This window comes from Stegodyphus dumicola, chromosome 7 (assembly GCF_044657685.1).
Source record: "Stegodyphus dumicola isolate Sdum_Otavi_A_Nest chromosome 7, ASM4465768v1".
Taxonomy (NCBI): domain Eukaryota; kingdom Metazoa; phylum Arthropoda; class Arachnida; order Araneae; family Eresidae; genus Stegodyphus; species Stegodyphus dumicola.
The window spans coordinates 198,033,558-198,057,473 of NC_140774.1; the positions used below are offsets into that span (position 1 = coordinate 198,033,558).

The 23,916-nt window shown below is 32.7% G+C and overlaps 1 protein-coding gene across 3 annotated transcripts in view; it reads right to left on the bottom strand.

Moving 5' to 3' along the window:
- LOC118197577 (NAD-dependent protein deacetylase sirtuin-1-like) overlaps positions 1–21,016 on the bottom strand; it is a 39,081-nt gene extending 18,065 nt beyond the window's left edge. Inside the window, exons 1-6 of one of the 3 annotated variants that reach the window (XM_085821209.1) lie at positions 20,842–21,016; positions 18,738–18,887; positions 14,792–14,965; positions 6,768–7,009; positions 5,825–5,977; positions 2,018–2,165 (exon numbers count right to left, since the gene is read on the bottom strand). In XM_085821209.1, the coding sequence (XP_085677335.1) occupies positions 2,018–2,165; positions 5,825–5,977; positions 6,768–7,009; positions 14,792–14,965; positions 18,738–18,887; positions 20,842–20,878 (904 nt within the window). In that variant the 5' untranslated portion in view covers positions 20,879–21,016. Of the gene's footprint in view, positions 1–2,017; positions 2,166–5,824; positions 5,978–6,767; positions 7,010–14,791; positions 14,966–18,737; positions 18,888–19,305; positions 19,428–19,644; positions 19,818–20,841 lie in introns of those variants that run through there. The other 2 variants (XM_085821208.1, XM_085821210.1) reach the window with 2 other exon arrangements.
- Between the last annotated feature and the right edge of the window lie 2,900 nt (positions 21,017–23,916).

Consider the following 23,916-nt stretch of genomic DNA (forward strand, 5'->3'; position numbering starts at 1 on the left):
CGTATGCAAGAACGGATTGCTGACAGAGGAGCAAAGGTTTGGTTTTCAGCGTTGGTATCGAAACATCTGTTCCACCAAAGTAGGTATATTTTCAATAGAATTCAATGCATCAAAACATCGGTTACCTGGCTTCAGTCAGCAATATAAAATTTTCCCAAGATACTGACAGCAATGTTTAAGCTGGAAAATAATGAAACATGCACTCGCATTCAAGCCTTTATTGGTAGAACTGGCTTTTCTAAATACCAATTCTCCAACATGACTGGTGTAGATGAAAATGCAATGATTATAGATAATGAATCTAAAACAACTCATCAGAGCAGTGTCTCACCAATGTACATTTCTTTCATTGGGTACGTAAGTGCACAACCAGTATTTTGCCTGAATGGAAAGCCAGCCACGCTGCTTATCATCACCAAGGCAAGAAAATAAGACTAAATGTATATCAGACATTTACGGTCCTGAAACTGAAAATGTAAACTACCATCTAGGAGGAAATGGATCAATTTAATGCTGACATTTCATGAGGTGGACAAAAAAAAAAAAAAAGATCTGTTAATCTAGAAATCAGTCATCATTTACTGTATTAAGATATGAAGAATTTCTTTGCAGAAAAAAGTAGATTAAACAATGATTCTCTTAGGAATAACTATTTCTATATTCTTGATATTGCAATAAACAAACGATTCAAGAACCATTTATGCATGAAAATCGATAACTACAATGAAGAGAAATCTTCACAGAAAATCTGTAAAGACAAACCTGCAGGAAGTTGTGACTTAAGTGACAAATTCACAGGATAAAATCACCGACAGATGTTTTACCAATGCATAATGGACATATGGATGATTTGCTCATTTAAAGACAGCTCTATTTGGGCTAATGGTTCATACAGGAACTGAAAAAGGCACCAGCACTAGAAAACCACAATTATAATTTCCAGGATCTGGAAAATATTTATATCCATGTTGAATAAACTATTGCTCAATTGGGTAAGATGCAGAGAGGAACTGTACATCACCACCTTCTGACCTAGCAGATGACCCAACAAACAAGAGACCATTTCATGGAAAATTTGATGGTCTTACTGAACAGTTTTCAGTAGTTGTAAAAATGTCATAGATTTTTATTTTTTCCCGTATAAATTTGTTTTTTAAGATTCTATTAATTATTATTTATGAAAACAGTAATGATTAGCAACAGTTTTTCACCAATTCATAAAAGTAGCCAACAAGTTGGTCATCCAACAGTACACTTTGTGTATATTCTGAGCTATGAAATCATCCCGGATGATTGCTCATCCGACCTTATGCTGCACACTTAATTAGGCAAACCAATAATTAATTGTTACTCATTAGTACACTGTGCTTACACTCCGTGTGCATCTTTCCACATCATCTCTTCTGACAAGGATTCCAACTAGATTTCAATTTAGTGAAGCGGCCAGCAGGCTACGAGCATCTCACGGACTTTTAGGGTTAACTACTTGGACTTATTCTTGTTTGGACCAGTGTTGCAAATAGCTCACGTCAGTTCCTGAGCCCAGGTGAAAATTCGTTTTTCTCCTCTCAGAAGAAACTCAATAAGAAATTTTCTGATACCAGGGTCCGCATGGAACTATTTGTATGACTGGGAAGTATTGCTCCGGCAATAGAAACCCAGTACAATACAGTATATCGCAGTATCATCTTCACTGACTATGTAGATGATTATAAAATCCCAACAACTGTTTTTGCTTACATGATCCCCCCAAAAATTTAGATACTCTAAAGGTGGCTATAACATTTTACATCAGAAAAATGCATTATATATAATGCTGTTTTGAATGAATTGAGGGTTTTCTTTAATGGGGAGAACAAGATAAGTTGAGCCTAAAAATTTTATATTGACAAGAGAAAATTCTAATCAATAAGTAAATTTCTAAAATATTCATTAGATTTTTTTTATTTTTAAATTTAAAAAATGTTGAACGTATTAAAAAAATTTCATTGCTACTTCAGCCACTAACACTACTTACCATGGCATGTAATAACATTCTGTATTCCAGCTGCATGTTCCAAAGTGTCTATATTCTGGGTGTAATTCCTTAAAAGTTTTTCCTGTTTTTCTAACAGCTTTATGAAACGATGACTAGGAGATGGTTCAAATTGACCTGGATATATTTCCTGTAAACATAATAAAAATTATATATTTATTATTACATATCTATGCATAGATATTAACCATATAAATGTTATGTGCTAAATTATAATAAAATGGTAATTTTTTTTAATTGTCAAAAGAGTTAAAATCAATGAACAGTTGCTTCATTACCTTACTAAAGATGAAAACCAAATGTACGTACAAATACAGTTAAATTTATGCCTATCGTAGCTACGCAACTTTGAAGGAACACACTGCAATTTACTTAGTCATATGATAAATATATACAAGTTGCACTGTTTGGCATTAACATTATTCTGGCATGCTACCTTTTAAATTCAGAGTTCTGATTAAAAAAAAAAAAAAAAAAAGGGAGGCAGTCCAATTAGGCCTAGAGGAGTACACAAGTAAAATTTTGTGAAGATAGCACTTATCATTTTAATTCTGCGGGTGTGCCCAAAGTGGCACACTGATTGAATAGAGCTTCGAAAAGAGTGCTGAAACGAGCATTGCTGTCAATGAACTGACCGATGAGTTGAGGAGAAACAAAGAATACAGACTCTCGGTTGTCCTAGATTATCGGTGAGCCCAGTCTGGACACACCTAGGGTTCGCCGTTTAATTTTAGGCAAGATTTCAAGGTAAAAATTTAAAACTAATATAGAATAAGGAGATTAGCATACACCCAAAAAAATAACAGAAATTTCTTTTCAAACAATTCCTTTTATACCCCTAAAAAAATCTGGAAGATTTGCACTGTTTGGCATTAATAACATTATTCTGGCACGCTACCTTTTAAATTCAGAGTTTTGATTTTAAAAAAAGGTAGGCAGTCTAATTAGGCCTAGAGGAGTACACAAGTAAAATTTTGTGAAGATAGCACTTATTTTAAATTCTGCGGGTGTGCCCAAAGTGGCACTTCCGCAGAATTGGTTACATACACTGATTGAATAGAGCTTCGAAAAGAGTGCTGAAACGAGCATTGCTGTCAATGAACTCACCAATGAGATGATGAGAAACAAAGAATACAGACTCTCAGTTATCCTAGATTATTGGTGAGCCCAGTCTGGGCACACCTAAGATTCGCCGTTTAATTTTAGGCAAGATTTCATGGTAAAAATTTTAAACTAATATACAATAAGCAGATTAGCACACACCCAAAAAAAATAACATAGAAATTTCTTCTCAAACAATTACTTTCATACCCTAAAAAAATCTGGAAGATTTCTTTGTAAAATGAGGGTCTTAAAAAACTAAACATGACTAAAATATATGGACCGGTCTGTGTTGAGCTGCCATCTACTATAAATAAAGAAGGTTCAGAATAACCTATAGTAACCCATAAATCCTTTTTCATTCAATTTTTCTGTGCGTACAAAAGGAAATTTTTAGATCTGTCCGGCGCAAAGGGTTAAATGGATATTCACTAGCCAGTTTTTCATCCTGTGTCATCCACAAAATCGAAATTATGGCAAATCACAGTAGGATTGATTACCTGTTTACATGAAGGGATGCCTTTGTGGAGGAAAACTGGCTCATATATTCATTACACATGAGAAAAACCACAAAAACACTCATGCAACCAGCCAGCTCACTTGGAATCGAGCCCACTTTAGAACTATCAGTGTTCAGCGACTTTTACCGCTCGGCCATTAGCGGGCCGCCCATTTTTTAACAGAAATCCAAATCAAGCCTATAAAGCAATTTTTTTTTTTTTTTTTGTCAGGATCTCTTAATTTTTAAACTGTTGCTCAGTAATTTCATCACATTTCAAGTAAAACAGATTTTTCATCTGGCATATAAATAGCTTAACATTCAGTACAATATAACCACTGGTAACATAATATTTGCCGACATTCTGCTAAAATACTAAGAATCGTTCAAAGGGGTGTTAATTTATAAAACACAATGGATAAACGATCATATGAAAGCCCTTTGTGGAAGAAAATGAACTGACTATGAGAAAGGGAAAGTCCCAATACTTCACATACTTTTTTGCACCTTTGGCCAGTAATATCTGCAGAATGTATCCAAAAATTAATGTTGTATTTCTTTGTTCTAATACTAACTGGCTCATATAGCCCACGGGTCAAACAGTAATAGCTACATTTAAATTTATACACAAAGAATAATGAATTAAGCCATCAATGTAACGAGCAGGAAAAGGTGAATCTACATTAAGTGATTTTTGGAAGAACTATAATGTATGGAACACAAACAATATAGAAGACTCGTGGAAGTAAACAATGAAGAGTAAAAAATGAAAAGTTTCAGGAAACAATTACACTCACAAATGATGTGTCATTTTATAAAATCTGAAGAAAGTCCAGGAATTAATACAGATGAAATAGTTAGGTTAATGAATGAACTAAACTTTGACACTAACAATGAAGTTAAAGAGTTGACTGACACTTATTCATTACCTTTGTCAAATGAATACTTAATTGAGCAACAAGAGTTACATGAAATCCACTATGGAAGTGTGGAAGAGGAAGCTGCTCTTAACAAAAAGTTTTAAGTTTCTAAGAAATCGAAATCTAAAGACTTGAAGACTAGAACTTTATCTTTCTTAAAGATAAGGAAAAGGCTTTAATCTTAGAGACTTTCTAAGAAAAAATCTAAAGACTTGGACAATAAACAATGCGACTGAAGCCTTCATGAATCGTGACAAACATAGAGAATGATCCCAGTGGATAACATATATCTCAAATGCATATAGCAATTGAGAAAGACACATCATGCCACAGAACTCTTTCATCAATAAAAGAAAAAGAACTTATTTAACACTAGTTTACAGAAAGCACCTGAAAGCGCTTAAGCATGCCTCGTCAACATAATTATGCATATTGATATATAAATATTTAACATATAGTTTAATGTTTTTCTTATATCTTTCAGCTTTTTCACATTCAACATTTGTAAAGATTTTCAGAAACAATTATGTGCAAAAGTCAAGGGCTGCCAGCCAGTATGACAAATTAAATTTTGAGAGCACTCACATTTTTACCAATACATAAATAAATGCACAAAAATTAAATGCAATATAATTAAATAGTTTTATGACAAATAATGATTCACATTAATCAGCATATCAACTTAAGATTACTAAAAAGTATTTTTCCATGTCTTGAAGTCTGTCGCTCTCTGTAAGAGGAAAAAAAAAAAAAAAAACTGGGAAAATAAAAATCCCTATTGCATGATTTATTTCCATGTACCCTTATTTCATAATTAAATCAGTCCAAACTGCACGTCTGTTTGCCCTTAATGTTTCAATCAAATAATATTCAACTGATTTCGTATTTGCGGAATCATTAAATAACTTAAGAAATTGAGTATTTCAGGATTTACTCACGTCAGAAATACACAATAAAAATATTTTCCATTTAGTTAAATGCTATTACTTCTCTAAAACAATTTAAGCATGAAGGGGAAAAAGACACTGCAAATACCTACTTTGCTTAAAAATAAAACTTCAACATAAAATTATAACCTTTTATAAATACATAACTTCTGATTATGCTCATTTTAAATATGAAAAATAACCAATTTTTAAGGATATTTACTATTTCAACTCATTTACTAACAAATAATTCTTTATATAGAATGATGGCAATATAACAAATATGACATGCATGAAGATATAAATGGAAATGCATTGCTTCCAAAGCATTCTGTTTACGAACCTTAGCAAATTTAAAAAATGGTCGTGGATCTCTTCGAAAGTAATGGATATCAAACATAGCTTGAGGATCAGGAAGATCGGGATAATCCTTACTCAAACGAGCATATACACCATTTCTGGAACGGAAATCTGGTATGCCACAGGAAACAGACACCTATATAAACAGGGTATCAAGCATGAGACCAGGATTAACAGAAATAAATGCATTTAGAATATATATAAAACACAAGAATGAAATTTTTAACAAGCAGAAAATAATAAAAGCAGACTGTCTACTTCGAAATATGAAAAAGTGGGAAGTTCTCGTGCCAAAAAAATGAAAGCTTTTGGGAGGTGCAGCACCACTATTTCAAAAGAACTTTAAACTGACTTGTGAATTAGATAGTCTAAAATTTTATGTTCTTTGGCAATATTACGTTATCTAGTCTTAATTTAAAATTCTTTTTAGTTTTAAAATATTTTTTGTGCACTTTTATGCTGAACAAACTGTGAATAAGGAACAAAAGCTTTAAACCATATAAATATTTTTAAACAAGATGAATATCAAATCGGCCAATAATGTATATAATATCGGCTAAACTTATTAGAGTACCATATATTGATGTAAAACAAATATTATCAAATAAAAAAAATTGATTGAATCTTTAGATGAAGTTCTCTAAATGTAAATTAAGACAATTTGTCGGAAATAAAATTTAAGATGAAAAATCTTTATTACGGGTGTAGGGTGAAATTTTCACAACATAATTTTTTTTAATTCGATAAGCTTTCATTTACTACTGAAAAAAGTTTTAAAAAAAAGATTCCATGAAAAATCACGAGTTGGCAGCTATGCAATATTCTACATTTGTAATATTTTACATAGCTGTAATTATTTTAAATTATCAGCAATGTTTATTAGAAAATTATTCACTAATCAAATAAACATTAATTTTTTTACTTACACCTGCTCCAGTAAGGACTATAATCCTTTTGGATGTTCTCAAAAGATTAACAGCATCATCAAGAGTATTAATATGGGATAACTTTGAACGTTTTGGTTCACTAACAAGATTGACAATGAGTCTCCACAACAAACTATCATTTACATTATGCGGTATGAAAGTGCCTTTAGGTAAAAGGTCTCCAAGTATTAGCCTTGGATCAATTCCACTGAGCATCTGCCTCTGCACCCAAGCTAATGGACCTAAAATAAATACCATTTATTAGCACAAGCACAATCTTAAATAATAATTTTAAAAAAAATTCTAACAGCATTTATGCAATAAGCATCAGTTTTTCTTATGAATGATTAACAATGCATAATAACAAGAAATAAAAATATTCAGAAAATTTTAAATATCAAATTAGCAGGCTTTCTTTTTTTCAGCAAGTTATTTACGAACAATAAACGCTAGTAACACATGTGTTAGTAATTACACTAAATGTAGTTACTAATAAAATATCCAACGAGGAGACCTACAGATAGCTATAGAAGCATTTTTAAATAAATTACAAAACTTTATTGATATTGTGCAAAATATGCCCATTTTCAGCTGGTATTAAGCTGGAATAATTACAAATGATGCAGTAGTCAAAATTCTTAACTATTTCCAAAAATCTTCATTTAAAATTGCTAATTTTTTACTCAAAGATCCGATATTTTCAAAACGACTTTTGGTTAATCTCCCATATAACTTGGCAGGTTTTTATTTGATGCGATTTTGATTTGGTTGTGATTTCCGGCAGTATGTTTTCTTGTGGCAAACATAGAGCTTTATTTCGATGATTGTAATGAGTACAACTTTAGTAGAGCCACAAGTTGTTGTTTTTTTTTTAAATTTTGAAATACTGTGTTTATTTCAAAAAGTTTTACTGTTTAATATTTGCAGGAGGTTAAGCTGTTGTTGGTGGGATAATGTATGATGTGCAGATTATAATTTACAAATGTTTTCATTTAATTTTATTTAGGAAATGTTTCAAGGGTCAGTTTCCCCCTTTGCATGGAGCAACTGAGAGATGTGGAATGTTTAAAATGTTGAGCTAAAGTGGTTCAGTTTGTTGAATTCCATGACAATAGTAACTTGTACATTTTAGTGAGTTTATGATGTATTCATTGTTAGTGAATTTAAATATATCAAGCAAAAAGACATTTGGTATGTATTATGTTTGTAGTAATTCCTTTTTGCAATTTTTAGTTTTACGTTTGTGACTTGGAACTTTTTGTAGTTTATTTTAAATTAATGTTTTAGTTTGTAGTAATTTATGCCCGTGTTATATTTTTAGCGTCATCCTCATTTGGTGATATTAGATTTTACATTACCATTTCTTTTTGCAATTGGCAATTGCAAAATGAAATTGCAATGTGAAATTTGACATCACAAACGAAAAGAGTTTGGAGAGAACATACCCCGGTTATGGAGGTTTAGCCTGACTTTTCACAATTTGGTTCCGTCTTTTAAATGACAGAGTACTCACTCAGTGTTAATATTCATAAGATTCATCATACACTTAAGTGTTTACGGAGAATTTTTTTTTAAAAATAGTTATGTTGGTTGTATTATGTTGGACTATTTATGTTGTATGTATATTTTTGCCATGAGGAAAAATTAGAAAACTCACCAAAATATTATTGTTAATTTAGTTACAAAAAACAAAAATGTACTCTAATTTATTTCCTTCTAAACATGTTCAGTTTATTATTTTGTAAATAACTCTCAGCAGTGGCCAAGAAGTTACGACCATTGAACATTGGTAGCTTGATCTACATTCAAATGTATGGGGTGGCTGCATGGTTGGTTTTTGTGATTTTCTTCATACAAGCCAGTTTCTACCTAGGCATACAAACTTATGTACTTCGCCATATTCAAATAACCTGATTTCTAATATTTTATACCCTTCACTATCATATGTAAGATTTTTCAAACTGCTGAGCACTTAATTTCAAAAAGCCATTTAAAATCATTATTACAGTTTTAGTAATACAGAGGGTTGTGTCATTTGGATAATAGCAAAGCCTATGAGGCCTATTTGCTTAAAAGTAGAGATATTTTCCAAGGAGAATTGTCTGATGGAAACTGGCTTGTATTCACATTACTCATAAGAAATATGAAAACTCCCATGCAATCAAGCCATTGCTTGTTTTTTTTCAACAAGTGTTCAGATATCTTATTTTACAACTGCTGATGGGCAATATATATAATAAAATATATTTAATATTTATTTTCAGCAACCTTTCGGATTGTTGTGACATTTTGTACACTTACATCCATCATCATTAAGGATAATATATTTAAAAAAAAAAAGCTGGTACTCAAAGGAGGCAAATTACTATGGCTTAGAGAAAGTCATGATGAAAAATGACATTAATAATGAAAAAATAAGAAATTTATTGAGCTTTATATACATAGGGGTGCTTTTCGGAAAGCTGGCAAATAATTTGGCCAGATGCACACGGAAAGCTGTCCAATAATTTAGACCTGCTTCAACTTGCCAACAAACCTGACTGGAATCATTCACAGTCATTTCCATTACTCATTTAAACAAGCAACATCTATTTTTACTATTATGTAACTTTGGTAGCCCAAAATGCCAGGACTTCCCACAACAGATTCTCTCTTTAAAAAAAGTAATCAAAATCATGAAATGAAATTTTATTTTTTGGACAAAGTTAGACGGCATGACAATGTTTATACCTGCTGCAGCTCGAAAAGCAAGACAAGTGATTCAAAATGTCTAGATTAAGTTTTCTAAGATCTTTAAGATTTATTTACACTTGGAGTAAAATGATATCAATCAAATTGTGTTGAAAACTATTGGAGATGAATCATTTCAACAACTGTAGATTGGAAGAACTACTTGCAAGAAGTCTGTGTAGAAGAAACGTGAGAAGGGGAAAAACGGTGGTCCTGAAATGATCATTGAGATTGACGAAAGCTTGTATAATGAAATAAGTAATGCTGTGTAATGAAAGATGCTCATCGAATTCTTCCAGAACAGTGGATATTTGGTTGTACTTGTTGCCAAACCGATGAATGCTTCCTAGTTAAGGTTCAAAACACTTCTCCACTTAGATACATACAATAAAACTCTTAGACGCAATAAAAAAGAAACATATCAAAGAAGGATTTATTGCTTATTTTGATTCCTGGAGAGGTTACTACACCACTAAAATTAAAGAAGTGGGTCTACAGCATTTCAAAATCAATCACAGGTATAATTTTGTTGACCCCTGACACTGGTGTAAATACTTTTTTTTATATACATACAGATAAAGATCTTCAGCTTTCTTTTCTATAATGGCGATTTTGTTCTTGTCACTTGTGCAAGCAGTCCTAAAATGTCACCCCAAATAAAGTTCATGTGATTTGCATCCATGCTAAACCACAAAAAAAAATATCAATATAAATCCACACCGCCATATATACCTATACGCCTTGGACGTCAAAGCACAAGGATATTTGGTTTGGCACAAGCTCGTACAAATACCGAATGCTGCCTTGCAATGACTGCAAATGTTAAATTCTGTTAGTTGCTTAGCAAGTTCGTATACATTGCTAAAACAGTCATAATCATTATCCTAGTATGTCCTTCACATGCATTATTACAAAAAGATAGAAGATTATAGCAAGCTAATGACAGTATGTTGATATTGCCAGCAAATGTTCATAATTTGAAACCATTACCTTGCTATCTAGTCTAGGTCTTGCACAACAGCATTAATTAACAGAATAAAGAATACTCTTAATATACAACTGTTTATTGAAGTGCTTTGAAAAACTACTAAAAATGACCAGATATCATAGGCCAGAGTTCTCAAACTTAATTTGCGTGTGACCCGCATGCACGACTTGAAAGAAGCCGGCAGGCTAGATTTTTCTTTTAAAACAAAATTTCAAAGAACTAATTAAATTTTAACTTAATTTCAAATTTCACTTGGTAAATATTTATCAAAGTAACAGTAATAATACAAATACTGCAAAGCAAAGAATTCAAATTTATTGTGTTTGTTTTCTATCTTTACAAGTTACTCACGGTTAAGTTTTGTAATTTAAATCTACTAGCATCTAAATATTAAATTTTTGAAATGACATTTATTTCAAATAATTCTAATATGATGAATTAACCACTAAATAACCAACTTTTAACATAAAATTTTTTTAAAAAAGAAAATTATGAATTAACTTTTTTATAAAATATAAAAACTGTTTAAAAACAGCTCCTTGCTAGGTAGTGATTTACTCAAGCAAAGTTAAAGTACCAATTCATTACATATTTTGTAATTACGTCGCAAATATACATATAAATGTATATATTTTCTTTTTCTACAACACTTCAAAGTCCTAAGTATGTGAAAACAACATATTTTTAAACAACATTTCATTATGAACGGAATTAAATGCTATACTTTTCACAGGACAGTTTTCTCAGAATGGTTTAATTTGAATGAAATATTTTCACATGTTTTCGTTAATTACATTAGAAAAAAATTTAAGGTAATTCGATTTTATTCGGTTAAGGTACAAAAATTAAGATCAAAGTTTATTGTATTATTAATATTAAAATTATGCATTATTTCTTTTCTATTTATAGAGCTTCTTCCTAAAATACTTTCTTAAATATGATATGATTTTTTGGCTTCTTTTAAATCGAAAAATGTAAGTCAATTTATAATTAATGCTCTATTCGGTTCATTTTAAATTAGAGAATTATTAGGAAAATAGTATTTGACTTTCTCTGAACATTTCTGAAAGGGAATAAAATAAGTTTTTTTTTTCTTTTTTTTTTTTAAGTATTATTTAAAACTTGTAACTGAGTTATTATAAAATGTAAAGGGAATAATTCTTTTAATTATACTTATCAGATTTTTTTTTTACCCGTCATTTCAACAATACATATTCCAAAACTCTTTATTACGTTCTTAAGTGCGCATCTCATAGCATTTGCTTTACAATACCTTTTAACAGATCGCTTTCCAATACGAACAATTCTTGCTTAAATAGTTTTATAACATATTTGTCAACAGGATTTCTCTATTTAATAAAAACTTAATCTGACCTATGTGCCTAACTACAAATATTTTAACATACATAATTTTATATTTACATTTAGCGATCAAGTTTCAAACTTTTCAAATCTTCTAGAAAATAAATTTTGGCAGATCTCTTTTAGCAATTTTCTTAAAATCTATATTTTTGTAGTGCAACAGCTTAGAATTTTATAAAACAAATTCATAATCAAAATCGCTGTTGTTAGTTACCGAAAAATAACCAAGATGTGATTTTTGCGTAAATGTCAGTAAACTATACAAATTGCTATTATCCATTACACTATGAATGTTTCTTTCATGCGAGAGTGTCCCTTTTTCGATTTCTATGGAACTGTCGCGTGTCGAAATACTATCAGAATCTTGTCAAGCGAGCTTCTGAATGTAAACAAAAAACACCCCGTCTGGTGACCCAAGCTTCAAAGCAGTGCTTCACTTCTAGCGCGGAATGGCCCCTCCTCCCTTTCGTACCTCCATGGTACCGACATCTCACCTTAGCCCAGTTATGTGGCCTGGCATGCGAGCAAGGTCTGTCCCCCTTTGGTTTGTCAGAGCGCTACTACATTCATTGCACATGTACTTTTGGTTGTCTTAATAAAAAACTATATTGCAATCCACTGCATAATGAATTTATGCTATATCAAAATCTATAAACATTGTATTACATAAATACATAACTGAAATGTATTTGTGGGTCTCAGAAAACAACTTCAGGTACCGGATGTGGCCTGCGGGTTGCAAGTTCGAAATCACTGTAAATGGCTGGCTCACTAGACGTGAAATTCATATTTTACATAAATTGTGTTATTTCCCCATGTGTACCATTTACCGAGCCACTACACAAAAATTCTCAGATCATTCCAGTCAAAAAACTCTTATTCACTGGTGAAAACTATAGAGCTCAAATTCAATATAATAACATTTTGCTGCTGAAATACTAGATTAAGCATTCCTACTCATATGTAAGAATTAGTAACAGACACTGTAGTTTCGTACTTGCTAATCTCGCAGCAGTACTCCGGGTCTCATACGAAAGAAAAGTTCATAAGGTCTCCCCCCACCCAAATTTGGATCCCTGCATCCCGCTTTGCCCTCAGGAAAATCTGGTCACCTTATCAAAACCAACAAGAAAAGAAACATCAAAGAATAACCCATATCGTTCACAGATCCTGGCATATATATATACATCATCAGCCAATCAGCAGCAACCATGTTAATAGGGAGACCAGAAAGTAATGTTGCTTTCTTACATTAAATTCAAAATAATACATTTTTAATAAGTTTTTATTTTTAACCACTAATATAATCACTCTCATTATCAACAACCTTTTGCCATCTAATGTGCAGATTTTCAAACCCAAACTGATAAAAATCAATTGTTTTCTGAGTAAAATATCTGGAGAGGACATTTTGGACATCATCCAAATTTTCAAATTTTTTTGCCACTAAGAAAATGTTATAGGGATCCAAATAAATGGAAATCCAATGCTGCGATATCGGCCGAGTATGGAGGGTGAGTATGGCAGTACCTCCCCATCCCAATTCATAATTTTTTTCAGTGTTCGTCTTGCATTGTCGTGTTGCAGAATGACGCCGTTTTTGTTGACAATTGATATTTTTCGATTAAAGATTGGTTGTGTTCACAATAAAGGTCTGCATTAACAGTTTGACTAGGTTTCAGCAAATCAAAATGAACAATTCCGTGAATTCCATCGACATCCAGAAGCGACTTTTCGGAATGTAAACCCTATTAAAACTGCCTTTTGAGTTTTGGATTATCATATAGGACTTGTTTGTTTTTGTCTCCACTAATCAAACGATCAAAAACAGTTTTGTATGGTGCTGTTGAAGTAATATGTTGTATGTGATGGATAGGTTGGCTTTGTTCTTTTCGGACAGATTATGGGAGACTCAAACACCTCCTTTGCTTATTTTCCCATTCTGCTTTAAATGTTCTTGCATGGTCGACCAAGGTTGGTTAAGAGTGTTTGATATGGATTTGCTTCCACTTCTGCCCTTAGCATGTTGTTGTCGACTTGCGCAGAAAAGACATTACTTTCTGGTCCCCCTATTAATTTACCACCAATTGACCTCTGATCTAATTTGCATGAGAAAAAACCAAAAACAAAATATTATGTCAAGAATTATGACCTGGTGGTACGGAATCACTTGGATAGGAATTTTGCAGGGCAATGATGGACCAGTCCAATAACCACCCATTCACCAGGTTTATCCAGAATGGAGGCATCTGAAGGGCATCATTTACGAGACTCCCATTGACCCATTGACACACTGGAGGACCTCGTTGCACAGCTATCCATTATGGCTGCAAGGATGCATTGTATGAAAAATGTTGCCCAACAGAATTTAATTTGGTACCCTGTACATTAGCTGGTAATTGCCAATTTACTGTCAAAAATACCACCTGAGATGATTTCTGCAAACATTCCATACCCTAAAAATTTATTATCATTCTTCTAGAAAGACAGATTTTTATATTCTATGTCTCCCACTTACTACTGAGAAATGAAACAGAAGCAATTCATTATTTCAAGGCATGTCATTTTGTGAAAAAAAAAGTAAAATGCATTCAAAGGAAACTGTACATAAGGAAAGGTTAGGTTAGGTTATTTAATTACGGCAAAGCCTCGAGGGCTATCTGCCTAAGAGGAAGGATGCCTTCGAGGAGGACTTTCTAAGGGTAACTGGCTCGTATACACGTTACACATGGGGAAAACCACGAAAACACTCATGCAGCCAGCCCGTTCACGGGATTCGAACCTCGGACCGAACTACCAGTGTTCAGCGACTTTACCGCTCGGCCGCTGGTGGGCGTACATAAGGAAAGTGTTATGTTTACAGCCGATAAAATTGAATGAATGGTTTGAAAATATGCACATGTAAATTTATTTCATTTTAATAATGATGAGAACTAGTGATTACCTGTGGGTTTCCAATCCTGACCACTTAGGTTCGACAGGTCACTTAAGCCTGATAACTCACTAACTGTAGATTCTTGATCTTCAACATCGTTTTCTTCCAGATCTCCTGGCTGAGGATGTGACCTACTAAAAGCTTCATGGGCTAGCATACTAGATGGATTTTCGGATATAAACCCTGAAAGATTATGAAACTAATTACAAACTGCACATAACTTAATTACAAATCTCTGTTATTAGGTATGTTAACTGCCATATTTCTCACCATGTTGAAATATTCTACATTTACACTCAATCCCCCCTTTCTTAAACAGAAATATCTTTACAAGTACAGGCACAAAGACAGCAACATTTCACCAGTGATTACACAGGTATGGTTTCACTATGCTAATTGCATAGCTCAATGCTCATGGAAAACACCCCTAGGTTCTCCATTCCTCTTTCCTTTACCATCAAATCACATAAGACGACTTTCAGGTTCCAGTATTTAGAGTGGCCATATGTTGCACAGACACCTGTGCCTTCTCTGGGATTCGAACCCAGACCAATTCAGTGTGGCATCTTGCACTGTATGTCAAGAAGATACAGGCATCAGAACACAAAACATGGTTTATTGAATAGCACGTTCCTTTCATTAATATTGAACAGTTCATTTATTTATAGTGTCAGGAGTTAATGTCTACCAAGTTTAGCAAACAAAATTTATTTCAAATGAACTGCAATAGATCGACGACTAATTGAAATAACTACATAAGAGGTATGAGGCAGCCTTACCCTGCTAAAATTGATGAATGCAATACATATACAGAAATCAAAGAAAACTTATTCACAAAAAGAAAAATGTAAACATGTTCTCCCCACCTCATACACATATAATGAATTTCTGGAGCATTTACTTCTGAAATCAGAGAATATTTCATTTTGTTTCATACTAAACACAGATCTGGGAAAAGAAATGCTCCTTTGATTGGAGACATTTTTAACCCTTTAACTGTCAAGTTATTTTGATGATTTGGGTAGACAAATTGTCAAATTTTTTTATTGCAAAAATCAAATGTTTAGTAGAAAATAAAATACGAGGGCCATCCAGGAAGTAGATTACGTTTCCGTCTGTGTCCGCTAGGGGCGGGGCTAGCGCGGCCATCTTGGGGTCAGAGCGTTGCGCAGCTCAGTCTGCATCTAGCCGTGCTAGTGAGAGGTTCGTGCTGTGCTCCGTTCAGATACTGTGACGGTTTGAAATGTCTGCGTTAATTGAAAATCCCGCGAGCTGCGAGGTGCGCTCAGTAATAAGGTTTCTGACTGCAAAAAACTGTAAACCGATAGAAATCTATCGGCAGCTTCGTGAAGTGTATGGGGACAACATTATCACTGAAGGTGGAGTGCGTCAGTGGGTCATAAGATTTCAAAATGGCCGAACCAATGTTCACGACGAAGATCGAAGTGGGAGACCCAGCATAGTGACCGCCGAACTTCTCGAAAAAGTCGATGCTAAAGTCCGTGAAAATCGAAATTTCACAATAACGGAACTTTCTTTGAGTTTTCCACAAATTTCGCGAAGTTTGTTGCACGAAATCATCAGCGAAAAGCTTGGTTACCACAAGTTTTGTGCAAGATGGATTCCAAAAATCTTGACAAAGGACCACAAAAATCAGCGAATGGCTGCAGCGTTGAACTTTTTGGACGCTTACCATAAGGATGGTGACTCTTTACTCGATCGCATCGTTACTGGTGACGAAACATGGGTGAAACATGTGAACTGTGAAACGAAATTCCTATTCCCAGCAATGAAGAAGTGGCTGGCTATGCAGCGTTTTGATGACGACGCACAGCTGCAAGAAGAGGTAACGAAGTGGTTGAAGGCGCAGGCGGCCGAATTTTTCGACGAAGGAATTTCCAAGCTCGTACATTGCTACGATAAATGCCTTAATTTGTATGGTGACTATGTAGAAAAGTAGTATTTGAGTGTGGCTTTCATCTGTATATAATAAAATTTGTTTCCTATACTTTGTTTATTTTTTTATTCCAAAATGTAATCTACTTTCTGGATAGCCCTCGTATTCTTAAGTAGTTAAAAACTGATATTTTGAAATACATGGGTACAATTTTTAAAGTTTTGTAGCCACTGCATATTTGTTTGAGGCGGCTGCCAATCAACATGGCAGTTGTAAAGTTCGCTTCTAGTGGAGCATTATTTTCTAAAAATGAAAAAAATTTATTATTTTCTAAAAAAGAAATAAATATAAGTGAATACCTATTAGTAGTTCAGTAATTCAGTCTTGTGTGGTACAACTGGAAACACTTTTCCAAGCACAAACCAACTCCACAATCACTACATCAGAATCGTGATTCCTTCCTTATCTTTTCCTCATTTTTATCCTTTTTTGAACAACACACTTTGCACTGTCTTGTAGGCGCACGTTTCGCAGGAGTAGGAGGAATATGGGATATGAAATGTCGTTCAGTAAGACGGGCAGGGTTATCTATTGTAGGTGGTCTGCCAACATTCTTTTGTCCAGAAGCTGCATCATCATATTTATGTAAAAGCTCTTCTACAACTTGAAATTCTAGAAATGTAATATGTTTCCCAACTACATTTTTATAGAGCAAATATGAGTTCCAAAGTACCTTGTCTAGTAAATGTAAAAATATCTTTTTATAATATTTTTTCTGGCGTTTAACGGATTGTTGGATGAAAGGATATTTCCTAATCACAGCGATCTACACCATCCATAGTTAGACTGCAATTAGAAACAATCTTCGCCTTGAGTATATCTCCATTTTTTTATTTTTGAGGCTGACCATGGAAGTATCATGAATACTGCTCATCAAACACACATCCTTCATCTTCGGTTGAGGAATCTAAATCATCGATATAACGTTTCAAAGAACTGGACGCTATTTTACAACAAAAAGATCCCATGCACTTTGAACCAAAGAACTTACAACCTCTAACCTTTGAAATCTTCAGTAAAGTGCTGTCATCTATTGAACTGAGCGCACATTAACTTTTCCCGAGATACAGTCTGGTTTGACAAAGAGATGAAGCCGAAATAAACGTCTCCCGATATATATTCGGGTATAACAATACGATGCACTCAAAAAAAAAAATTACCCCGAGTAATACTTGGGCGTGACATTTTCGAAACACCAAATCTCGGGCATGACAGTTAAAAGGTTAAAAAAATTTTGCCGATGAAACCTCACTTCTGGTTACCACGATAGTTTTAACTTTGTTTTAGCTTCCTGATTTTATTTAAATGAAAATAGATTGATGTGTACATGGACATATTTAAGGCAGTGCGCAATGCCTAGTTTGTGCAATTTCTAGGATTTTTTTTAAGTAAAAACAGATCGATGTGTACATGGACACAGATCTTATACAATTCTTCAAATTTTACTTTGGTTTTGTGAAGTGGCCATCTTAAAATTGCGACTTCCTGGCGCTGATCTTGGCGTCAAGAAAGAATCGCCAATAAACAAGGGACACCCAATTGTAAACTTTTACCCAGATTCCATATTTGGGCTTATTCAAAATTCAATGTCTTTAGGTGCCATTGTTTTTTCACAATGCGAGAAACATACATACAGATTTCTCATTATTTAATTTCTTTAAATATAATGCAGAGCTTGAATATTTGGTTGCAATAATTTGAAAAATGAAATGACGTTTACAGTGAGTCATTGTAAAATGCCAAAGAGAAATTAATACCTGAACGACTAAGATTTTGATATGACTTATTTCAGTGTATTACATTGGTTGAATATTCAAATCTAAAAATAATTTAACTTCACAAATAAAATTAGCTAACCCTTCTGAAAATAAATTCAACATGCATATTTAAAGTACAGAAATAAACTCGGACATACTCTACATAAATAAACTCAAACATCAGCTAATAAACATTTCCAATAAAAACAATACAGGAAGTAAAAGATGAAAATCAACAAACCATTATGTGCAGATTGCTCAAAAATAGGATGAGACTCGATGCTGTCTAATGCTGCATGAACACCATTGGTATCTGGAGATAAAAAATCTCGATTGCTTTGCGGATTCCCTCCAGGATGGTCGTCATGACAATCACTTGAAGATGTTACTTCTAAGAGAGAAATAAAATTTTTATACAATGATGAACATATCATATTTAGATATACATTCCAGATTGTCAAATATTTTCTCTAATTTAAAAAATATGTCTTCAATTTGTGGGAACAGAAAATAATTCAAATTCTATGTAAACAGAATCGAATCATCTAAAAACTAACTGTCAAATGAACTTTATATGCAACTGTCAAATTTACTGAAATGATCAAAACAAACACTTTTAGGCACATAGTACACAAATACGCTTATTGTTCTGTTTTTGAATCTTAACACGATGAAATAGAAACACATCTTAGTTAGTTTTCCATTTAAAAACTTTATTTATAAATTAAAAGTGCACACAACTTTTTCAAAATATCTCTCTACAACTATTTATAAATTAATTTTAAAAATTATTATTGATATCTGCTTACACTAAACAAAAATTTCAGTACATTTCGACTAAAATAAAAAAGTATTCATCAGCTGAGTTAAAGATCAACGCTCTCCATCGACCTCGTGTACTAACGAAATATCAACAAACCCTCTAACACTTAGTTTACAACTAGCGCTCATGACGTCAGGGAAGTTCCTTACGGCCGTCGGAGCATCTCTCCCGTACAATTCAACGAGAACAAGGCTTAACAACACCCGTACATTATTCTAGTCTCGAACCCAGTATTCATTCATCGATGAAGAAGGACCTTGATCCCCTTCCAATGGCGGATTGGGAATGCTCACCAACCGCCATCATTAACATACGAACATCTTACCATTGGAATCATCCTGCAGCCCAGAATCTATACTAAATCTTTCCTCGGACGACACAGATTCATATGATATTAAAGCATCGTTTTCACATGAAGAAAATTCCAGCCGTGGTCGCTTGAAAACAGGAGCCGCACATGAAGCTTGCAACGCGTCCGCCATCTTGAAGGTTTCAGAATAGAATGCCACGTACGACGCAGACGCGAAAAGCATATGACATCATTTTACATCCGGGCATTCGCCACCAACATTTTAAAATACTACTACTACATTTTGGTTGAATTTCTCGATAGATGGCAGCACACTGACTTTAAACATGAATTTTTTTTTTTTAAAAAGAAGGATCCAGGTATCTCAAACACTTCTAAAAATACCTATAACAAAGTTATTTTTCTTTTGCCTCCCACCTTTTTTTTTTTTTTCTTCTGCATTTAATTTATTTCGAATTCTGACTTTAAATTCCTAAAACAAAGAATATTTTATATGATCTTTACACTAATAAAAGTAAATTCCATTAATTTTAGTTATTACATTAATCGAAGATAAGTAGTAAAAATTTAATTTAGTAGAAACTAAATTAATCAAAACAATACAGGAAGTAAAAGATTTCATTTCATACTTTTATCACTGAATAAAGTTTGTTCCGAATCTCACCTGAAACATTTACCTTCAATTCTAACACATAAATTACATATTTTTCATTCATTTAATGTATTTAAATTACTCACTTTTAAATACAGTCCAGTAACATCCTTATTTTTTTTAAAGCACGGCAAAGTTAAATTATTACTGATCACGGCTCATCAATTATTATTGATTACGGATATAGTGTACAATATGTTTTATCTATATTTTCAAATATATTTCGAACAAAACCATATGCTCTTCACAATAAAGACACACACTGTTTCATAGGATATTATATAATTAATATATAATCATAATATTATATAATTTTTTAAACCATAACTATGTGTAAAAATGCCCATATGTTCTCAAAAATTTTAAAATGTTATGTTTTTCGAATTTTTAATAATACAAGCATTAGTAAATAAGTATAGGTTAATGTTATGCAGTATACTCACTGTATATTAGAAAACATATAGATTATAAATAAATGAAACAAATCTATCAATGTGTTCACTAATAAACAAAACGGAGATAATTCATACCGCATGCAAACTGCATACGGGTGATCTTACCTTTGTCAGTGTCTGAAATCTGCTTATTTCTTTCCATTGAATATTCTAAAACCTTATGTTATACACCTCGACATCAACAACAAATTTAAAAATATAAGCAGATAATTTCTAAGGCGGTTAAGTAACTCACACGTACTCCTCTTCCACATGACCACGCAGCTGCTGATAACGCATGTACTTTCAGAGACTTGATTAAGTTAAAAAAAAAAAAAAAAAAAAAAAAAAAAAAAAAAAAACACACCCGTACAGTCAAACTTGATATTTCCTTCGCTGTGATTCGACGAAATGTTTTTCGTCACGAAAATAAATGAGAATTGTTGTACAATGCTACCATCTATGGGACTGCACACGAACTAAATGTTGCTTTGATAAAGAAAGGTTAAGTATCAGTTAATTATTTAGCGAGCTCAGAAAAGAATTACTAAATGCATTCAATTTTTTAAATTATTATTCGTTTTAATGTTAAAGTCAATAAAAACAATTACTATACCATACTTTTCGTGTTGCGAAGTAAATCTAAAATTGGAGAAAACTTATTTTCAAAATTCCATAAAGATGATAAATAATTATATCGAACTACATGAAATAATTTTAAGAGTTTATAGCGTTGATACATAACCGACACTTTACCGAAAAGGCACTTGCTGCAATATAAGAATAAAATGTTATGCGTTTTACGTTATTGCGTAAGAGAAGTAAACAACTTATCAAAATCTTGAGTAAGAATGAGCGAACATTCTACTTCTGCAATAACCATTAGTTAAGCAAATTGCAACAAAATTTCACATTTGAAGAAAATTTTTAAAAATGCTCTTACTGGAATTTCAGAATGAGATAATTGGCACTGAACAAAGGAATGTTCATATGAAAACAATTTTAAGGTAATTTTAAAAAAAACTACGCATTAAGAGAAAAGATAATTTCAGAATTAAAAAGGGCATTCTATAAATAATATTTTCTGATCAAAATTCAAATAAAAAGAAAAGCGCAAGTATAAATGATAAAGCATACTGCTTCGAATAGATTTTACTCTGGGTTTTCAAAATCCATAATTTTCTCTAATGAAGTGTAACTAATACATCTTCAGAATTCGATTCTTTTAATTTAAAAATAATATAATAATTCAAATTTTCCTAAAAGATCTTCGCAAGAGGATGTTTCTAGTCCAAACAGCAATAAGGGGGGAGTGCGCTGAGAATCAAGTGTGTAATATGAACACTCTTTCTGTATTTGGTTGCCTAATACATTTTTTAAAAGTTGGTTGTTAATTGTTACAATTGCGCACCTTTGGAGGAAACATATTAAACCACATCAGTCGATGATTAGGACATGTTGGTCCTGAAATTCCGAGTCGTAACCCGTTAGCATGTGTCGTAAGTGTACATCTTTATCGCTACCGAAGGAGTGGCTTCTAGGATAGACCAATGAGCTTCCAGTAATATTTCTGGCATTCCATGCGATCTTTGCCCGCTTCAAGCATTGGAAATGTTTTGCCACGCAATTTCCTATACAAAATAATTAAAGCATCGTGGATTTCTTGCGAAAATTTTCAGTGCGAAGTTAAATGAAATGTAAGCAATTGTGAAGATTTCACTACCTGGCTGAAAAATTTAAAAAGAATTACAAGCACATGATGGATATTCCACAAAGCTTGGATTGATGCATCTCGGTTTCTGTTTTCAAAGAACTTCATTTGTCAGCATTCTTTATATCGTAAAGGTATGTACTTAACTTGAAAAGTTGTATAACACTTACATAGCATTTCGTACTTAAGGTAAAATTGACTGCAAAATAGTAGCTGTAATATTCCTATAGATTTGGAATGAAAATTCTATAGATTTGAAAGAAAAAAAAAATATAAACATCTTCGAAACAGAATTTTATTTTAATTAGACTTATTGATAGTTTATGAGAATTAGTTTAATATTGTTAATACTATGTCAAACTGAAATTAACTTGAAATACATATCTATAGATCTAAATAAGGAATTCCATTCCTGTTGCTACAGTTGCATACTATTATTTAAAACTTTACGTCTGTAAGTAAAGTTTTTCTGTATTCATTTCTATTAAATGACTTTAATTTAACATTAAACTACATTTTAAAATGGCACACATTATATTATGTATATATATGTACAGATGTGTGGGTGTGTATAATATGCATCTTAAAAATTATGCTGCCTAGACTGAAGACTACAGTCTGACTTTCAGACTATTAAAGTAAAAATTGTAATACTACTGCCATATTAAATTTGCTAACTTTTATTTATACATTTCTTATGGTGCTCCTTTCGTCAGAAACTTAAAGTATTGGATAAACAAAATTGTTTTAGGGCTGCAAAAGTTTATGACCTATCTGAAGATGTTAAATTATTCCCGCTTCATTTCTTGGTAAATCTAGTAAATACATCATGGAAACACAATAACAATTAAATTTACAAATATAAAAAATAAAATCTGAAAGCTTTCAGATTTTACATTACGCCCAAAGGGCCGTTTTTTTTTTAAGTTTCGTGTGTCACTTTTATTTATTAAATATGTTCTTTGCACTTAAACCATAAACTTAAATTCAACAGCAATATCGCAAAATAATTTTAATTTTTTTTTTTTTTCATATCTTTAGAATTTCCGATATACAGTCTCGCCGTGACCTTCGAGAGGGACCTACTCGAAGGTCAGGGTTAAACGTGGCATGAGACACATGTTGCTTCCCCCAAAAGACACCTGTTGCTTCCTCTTTTCCAAAATCCTAGAATGCAAAAAAATGAAAAGAGGTGATTGACAGCCAGTTTGTCATTCGGGAGTCACACCTTCTTCCCTCTGTGAGGTGTGATAAGATCACACAAAGGGAAAGCTCACTTAAAATGGAAATGTACTTAAGGTCCATCTCATAGTGTAATCACACAAACTGCTGGTTTGAAAGCATGCTTTTATATTTTAGGGAAATTCTTCTTAATTTTTTGTTAATTTCAGATGAAAGACTAGAGAACACAAGAGAAATTTACGCTCTGGTTGATACAAATAAGGTTGTTTCGGAAATAAATTTTCGCAGTTGGTGAAAGGAGGAAAAAT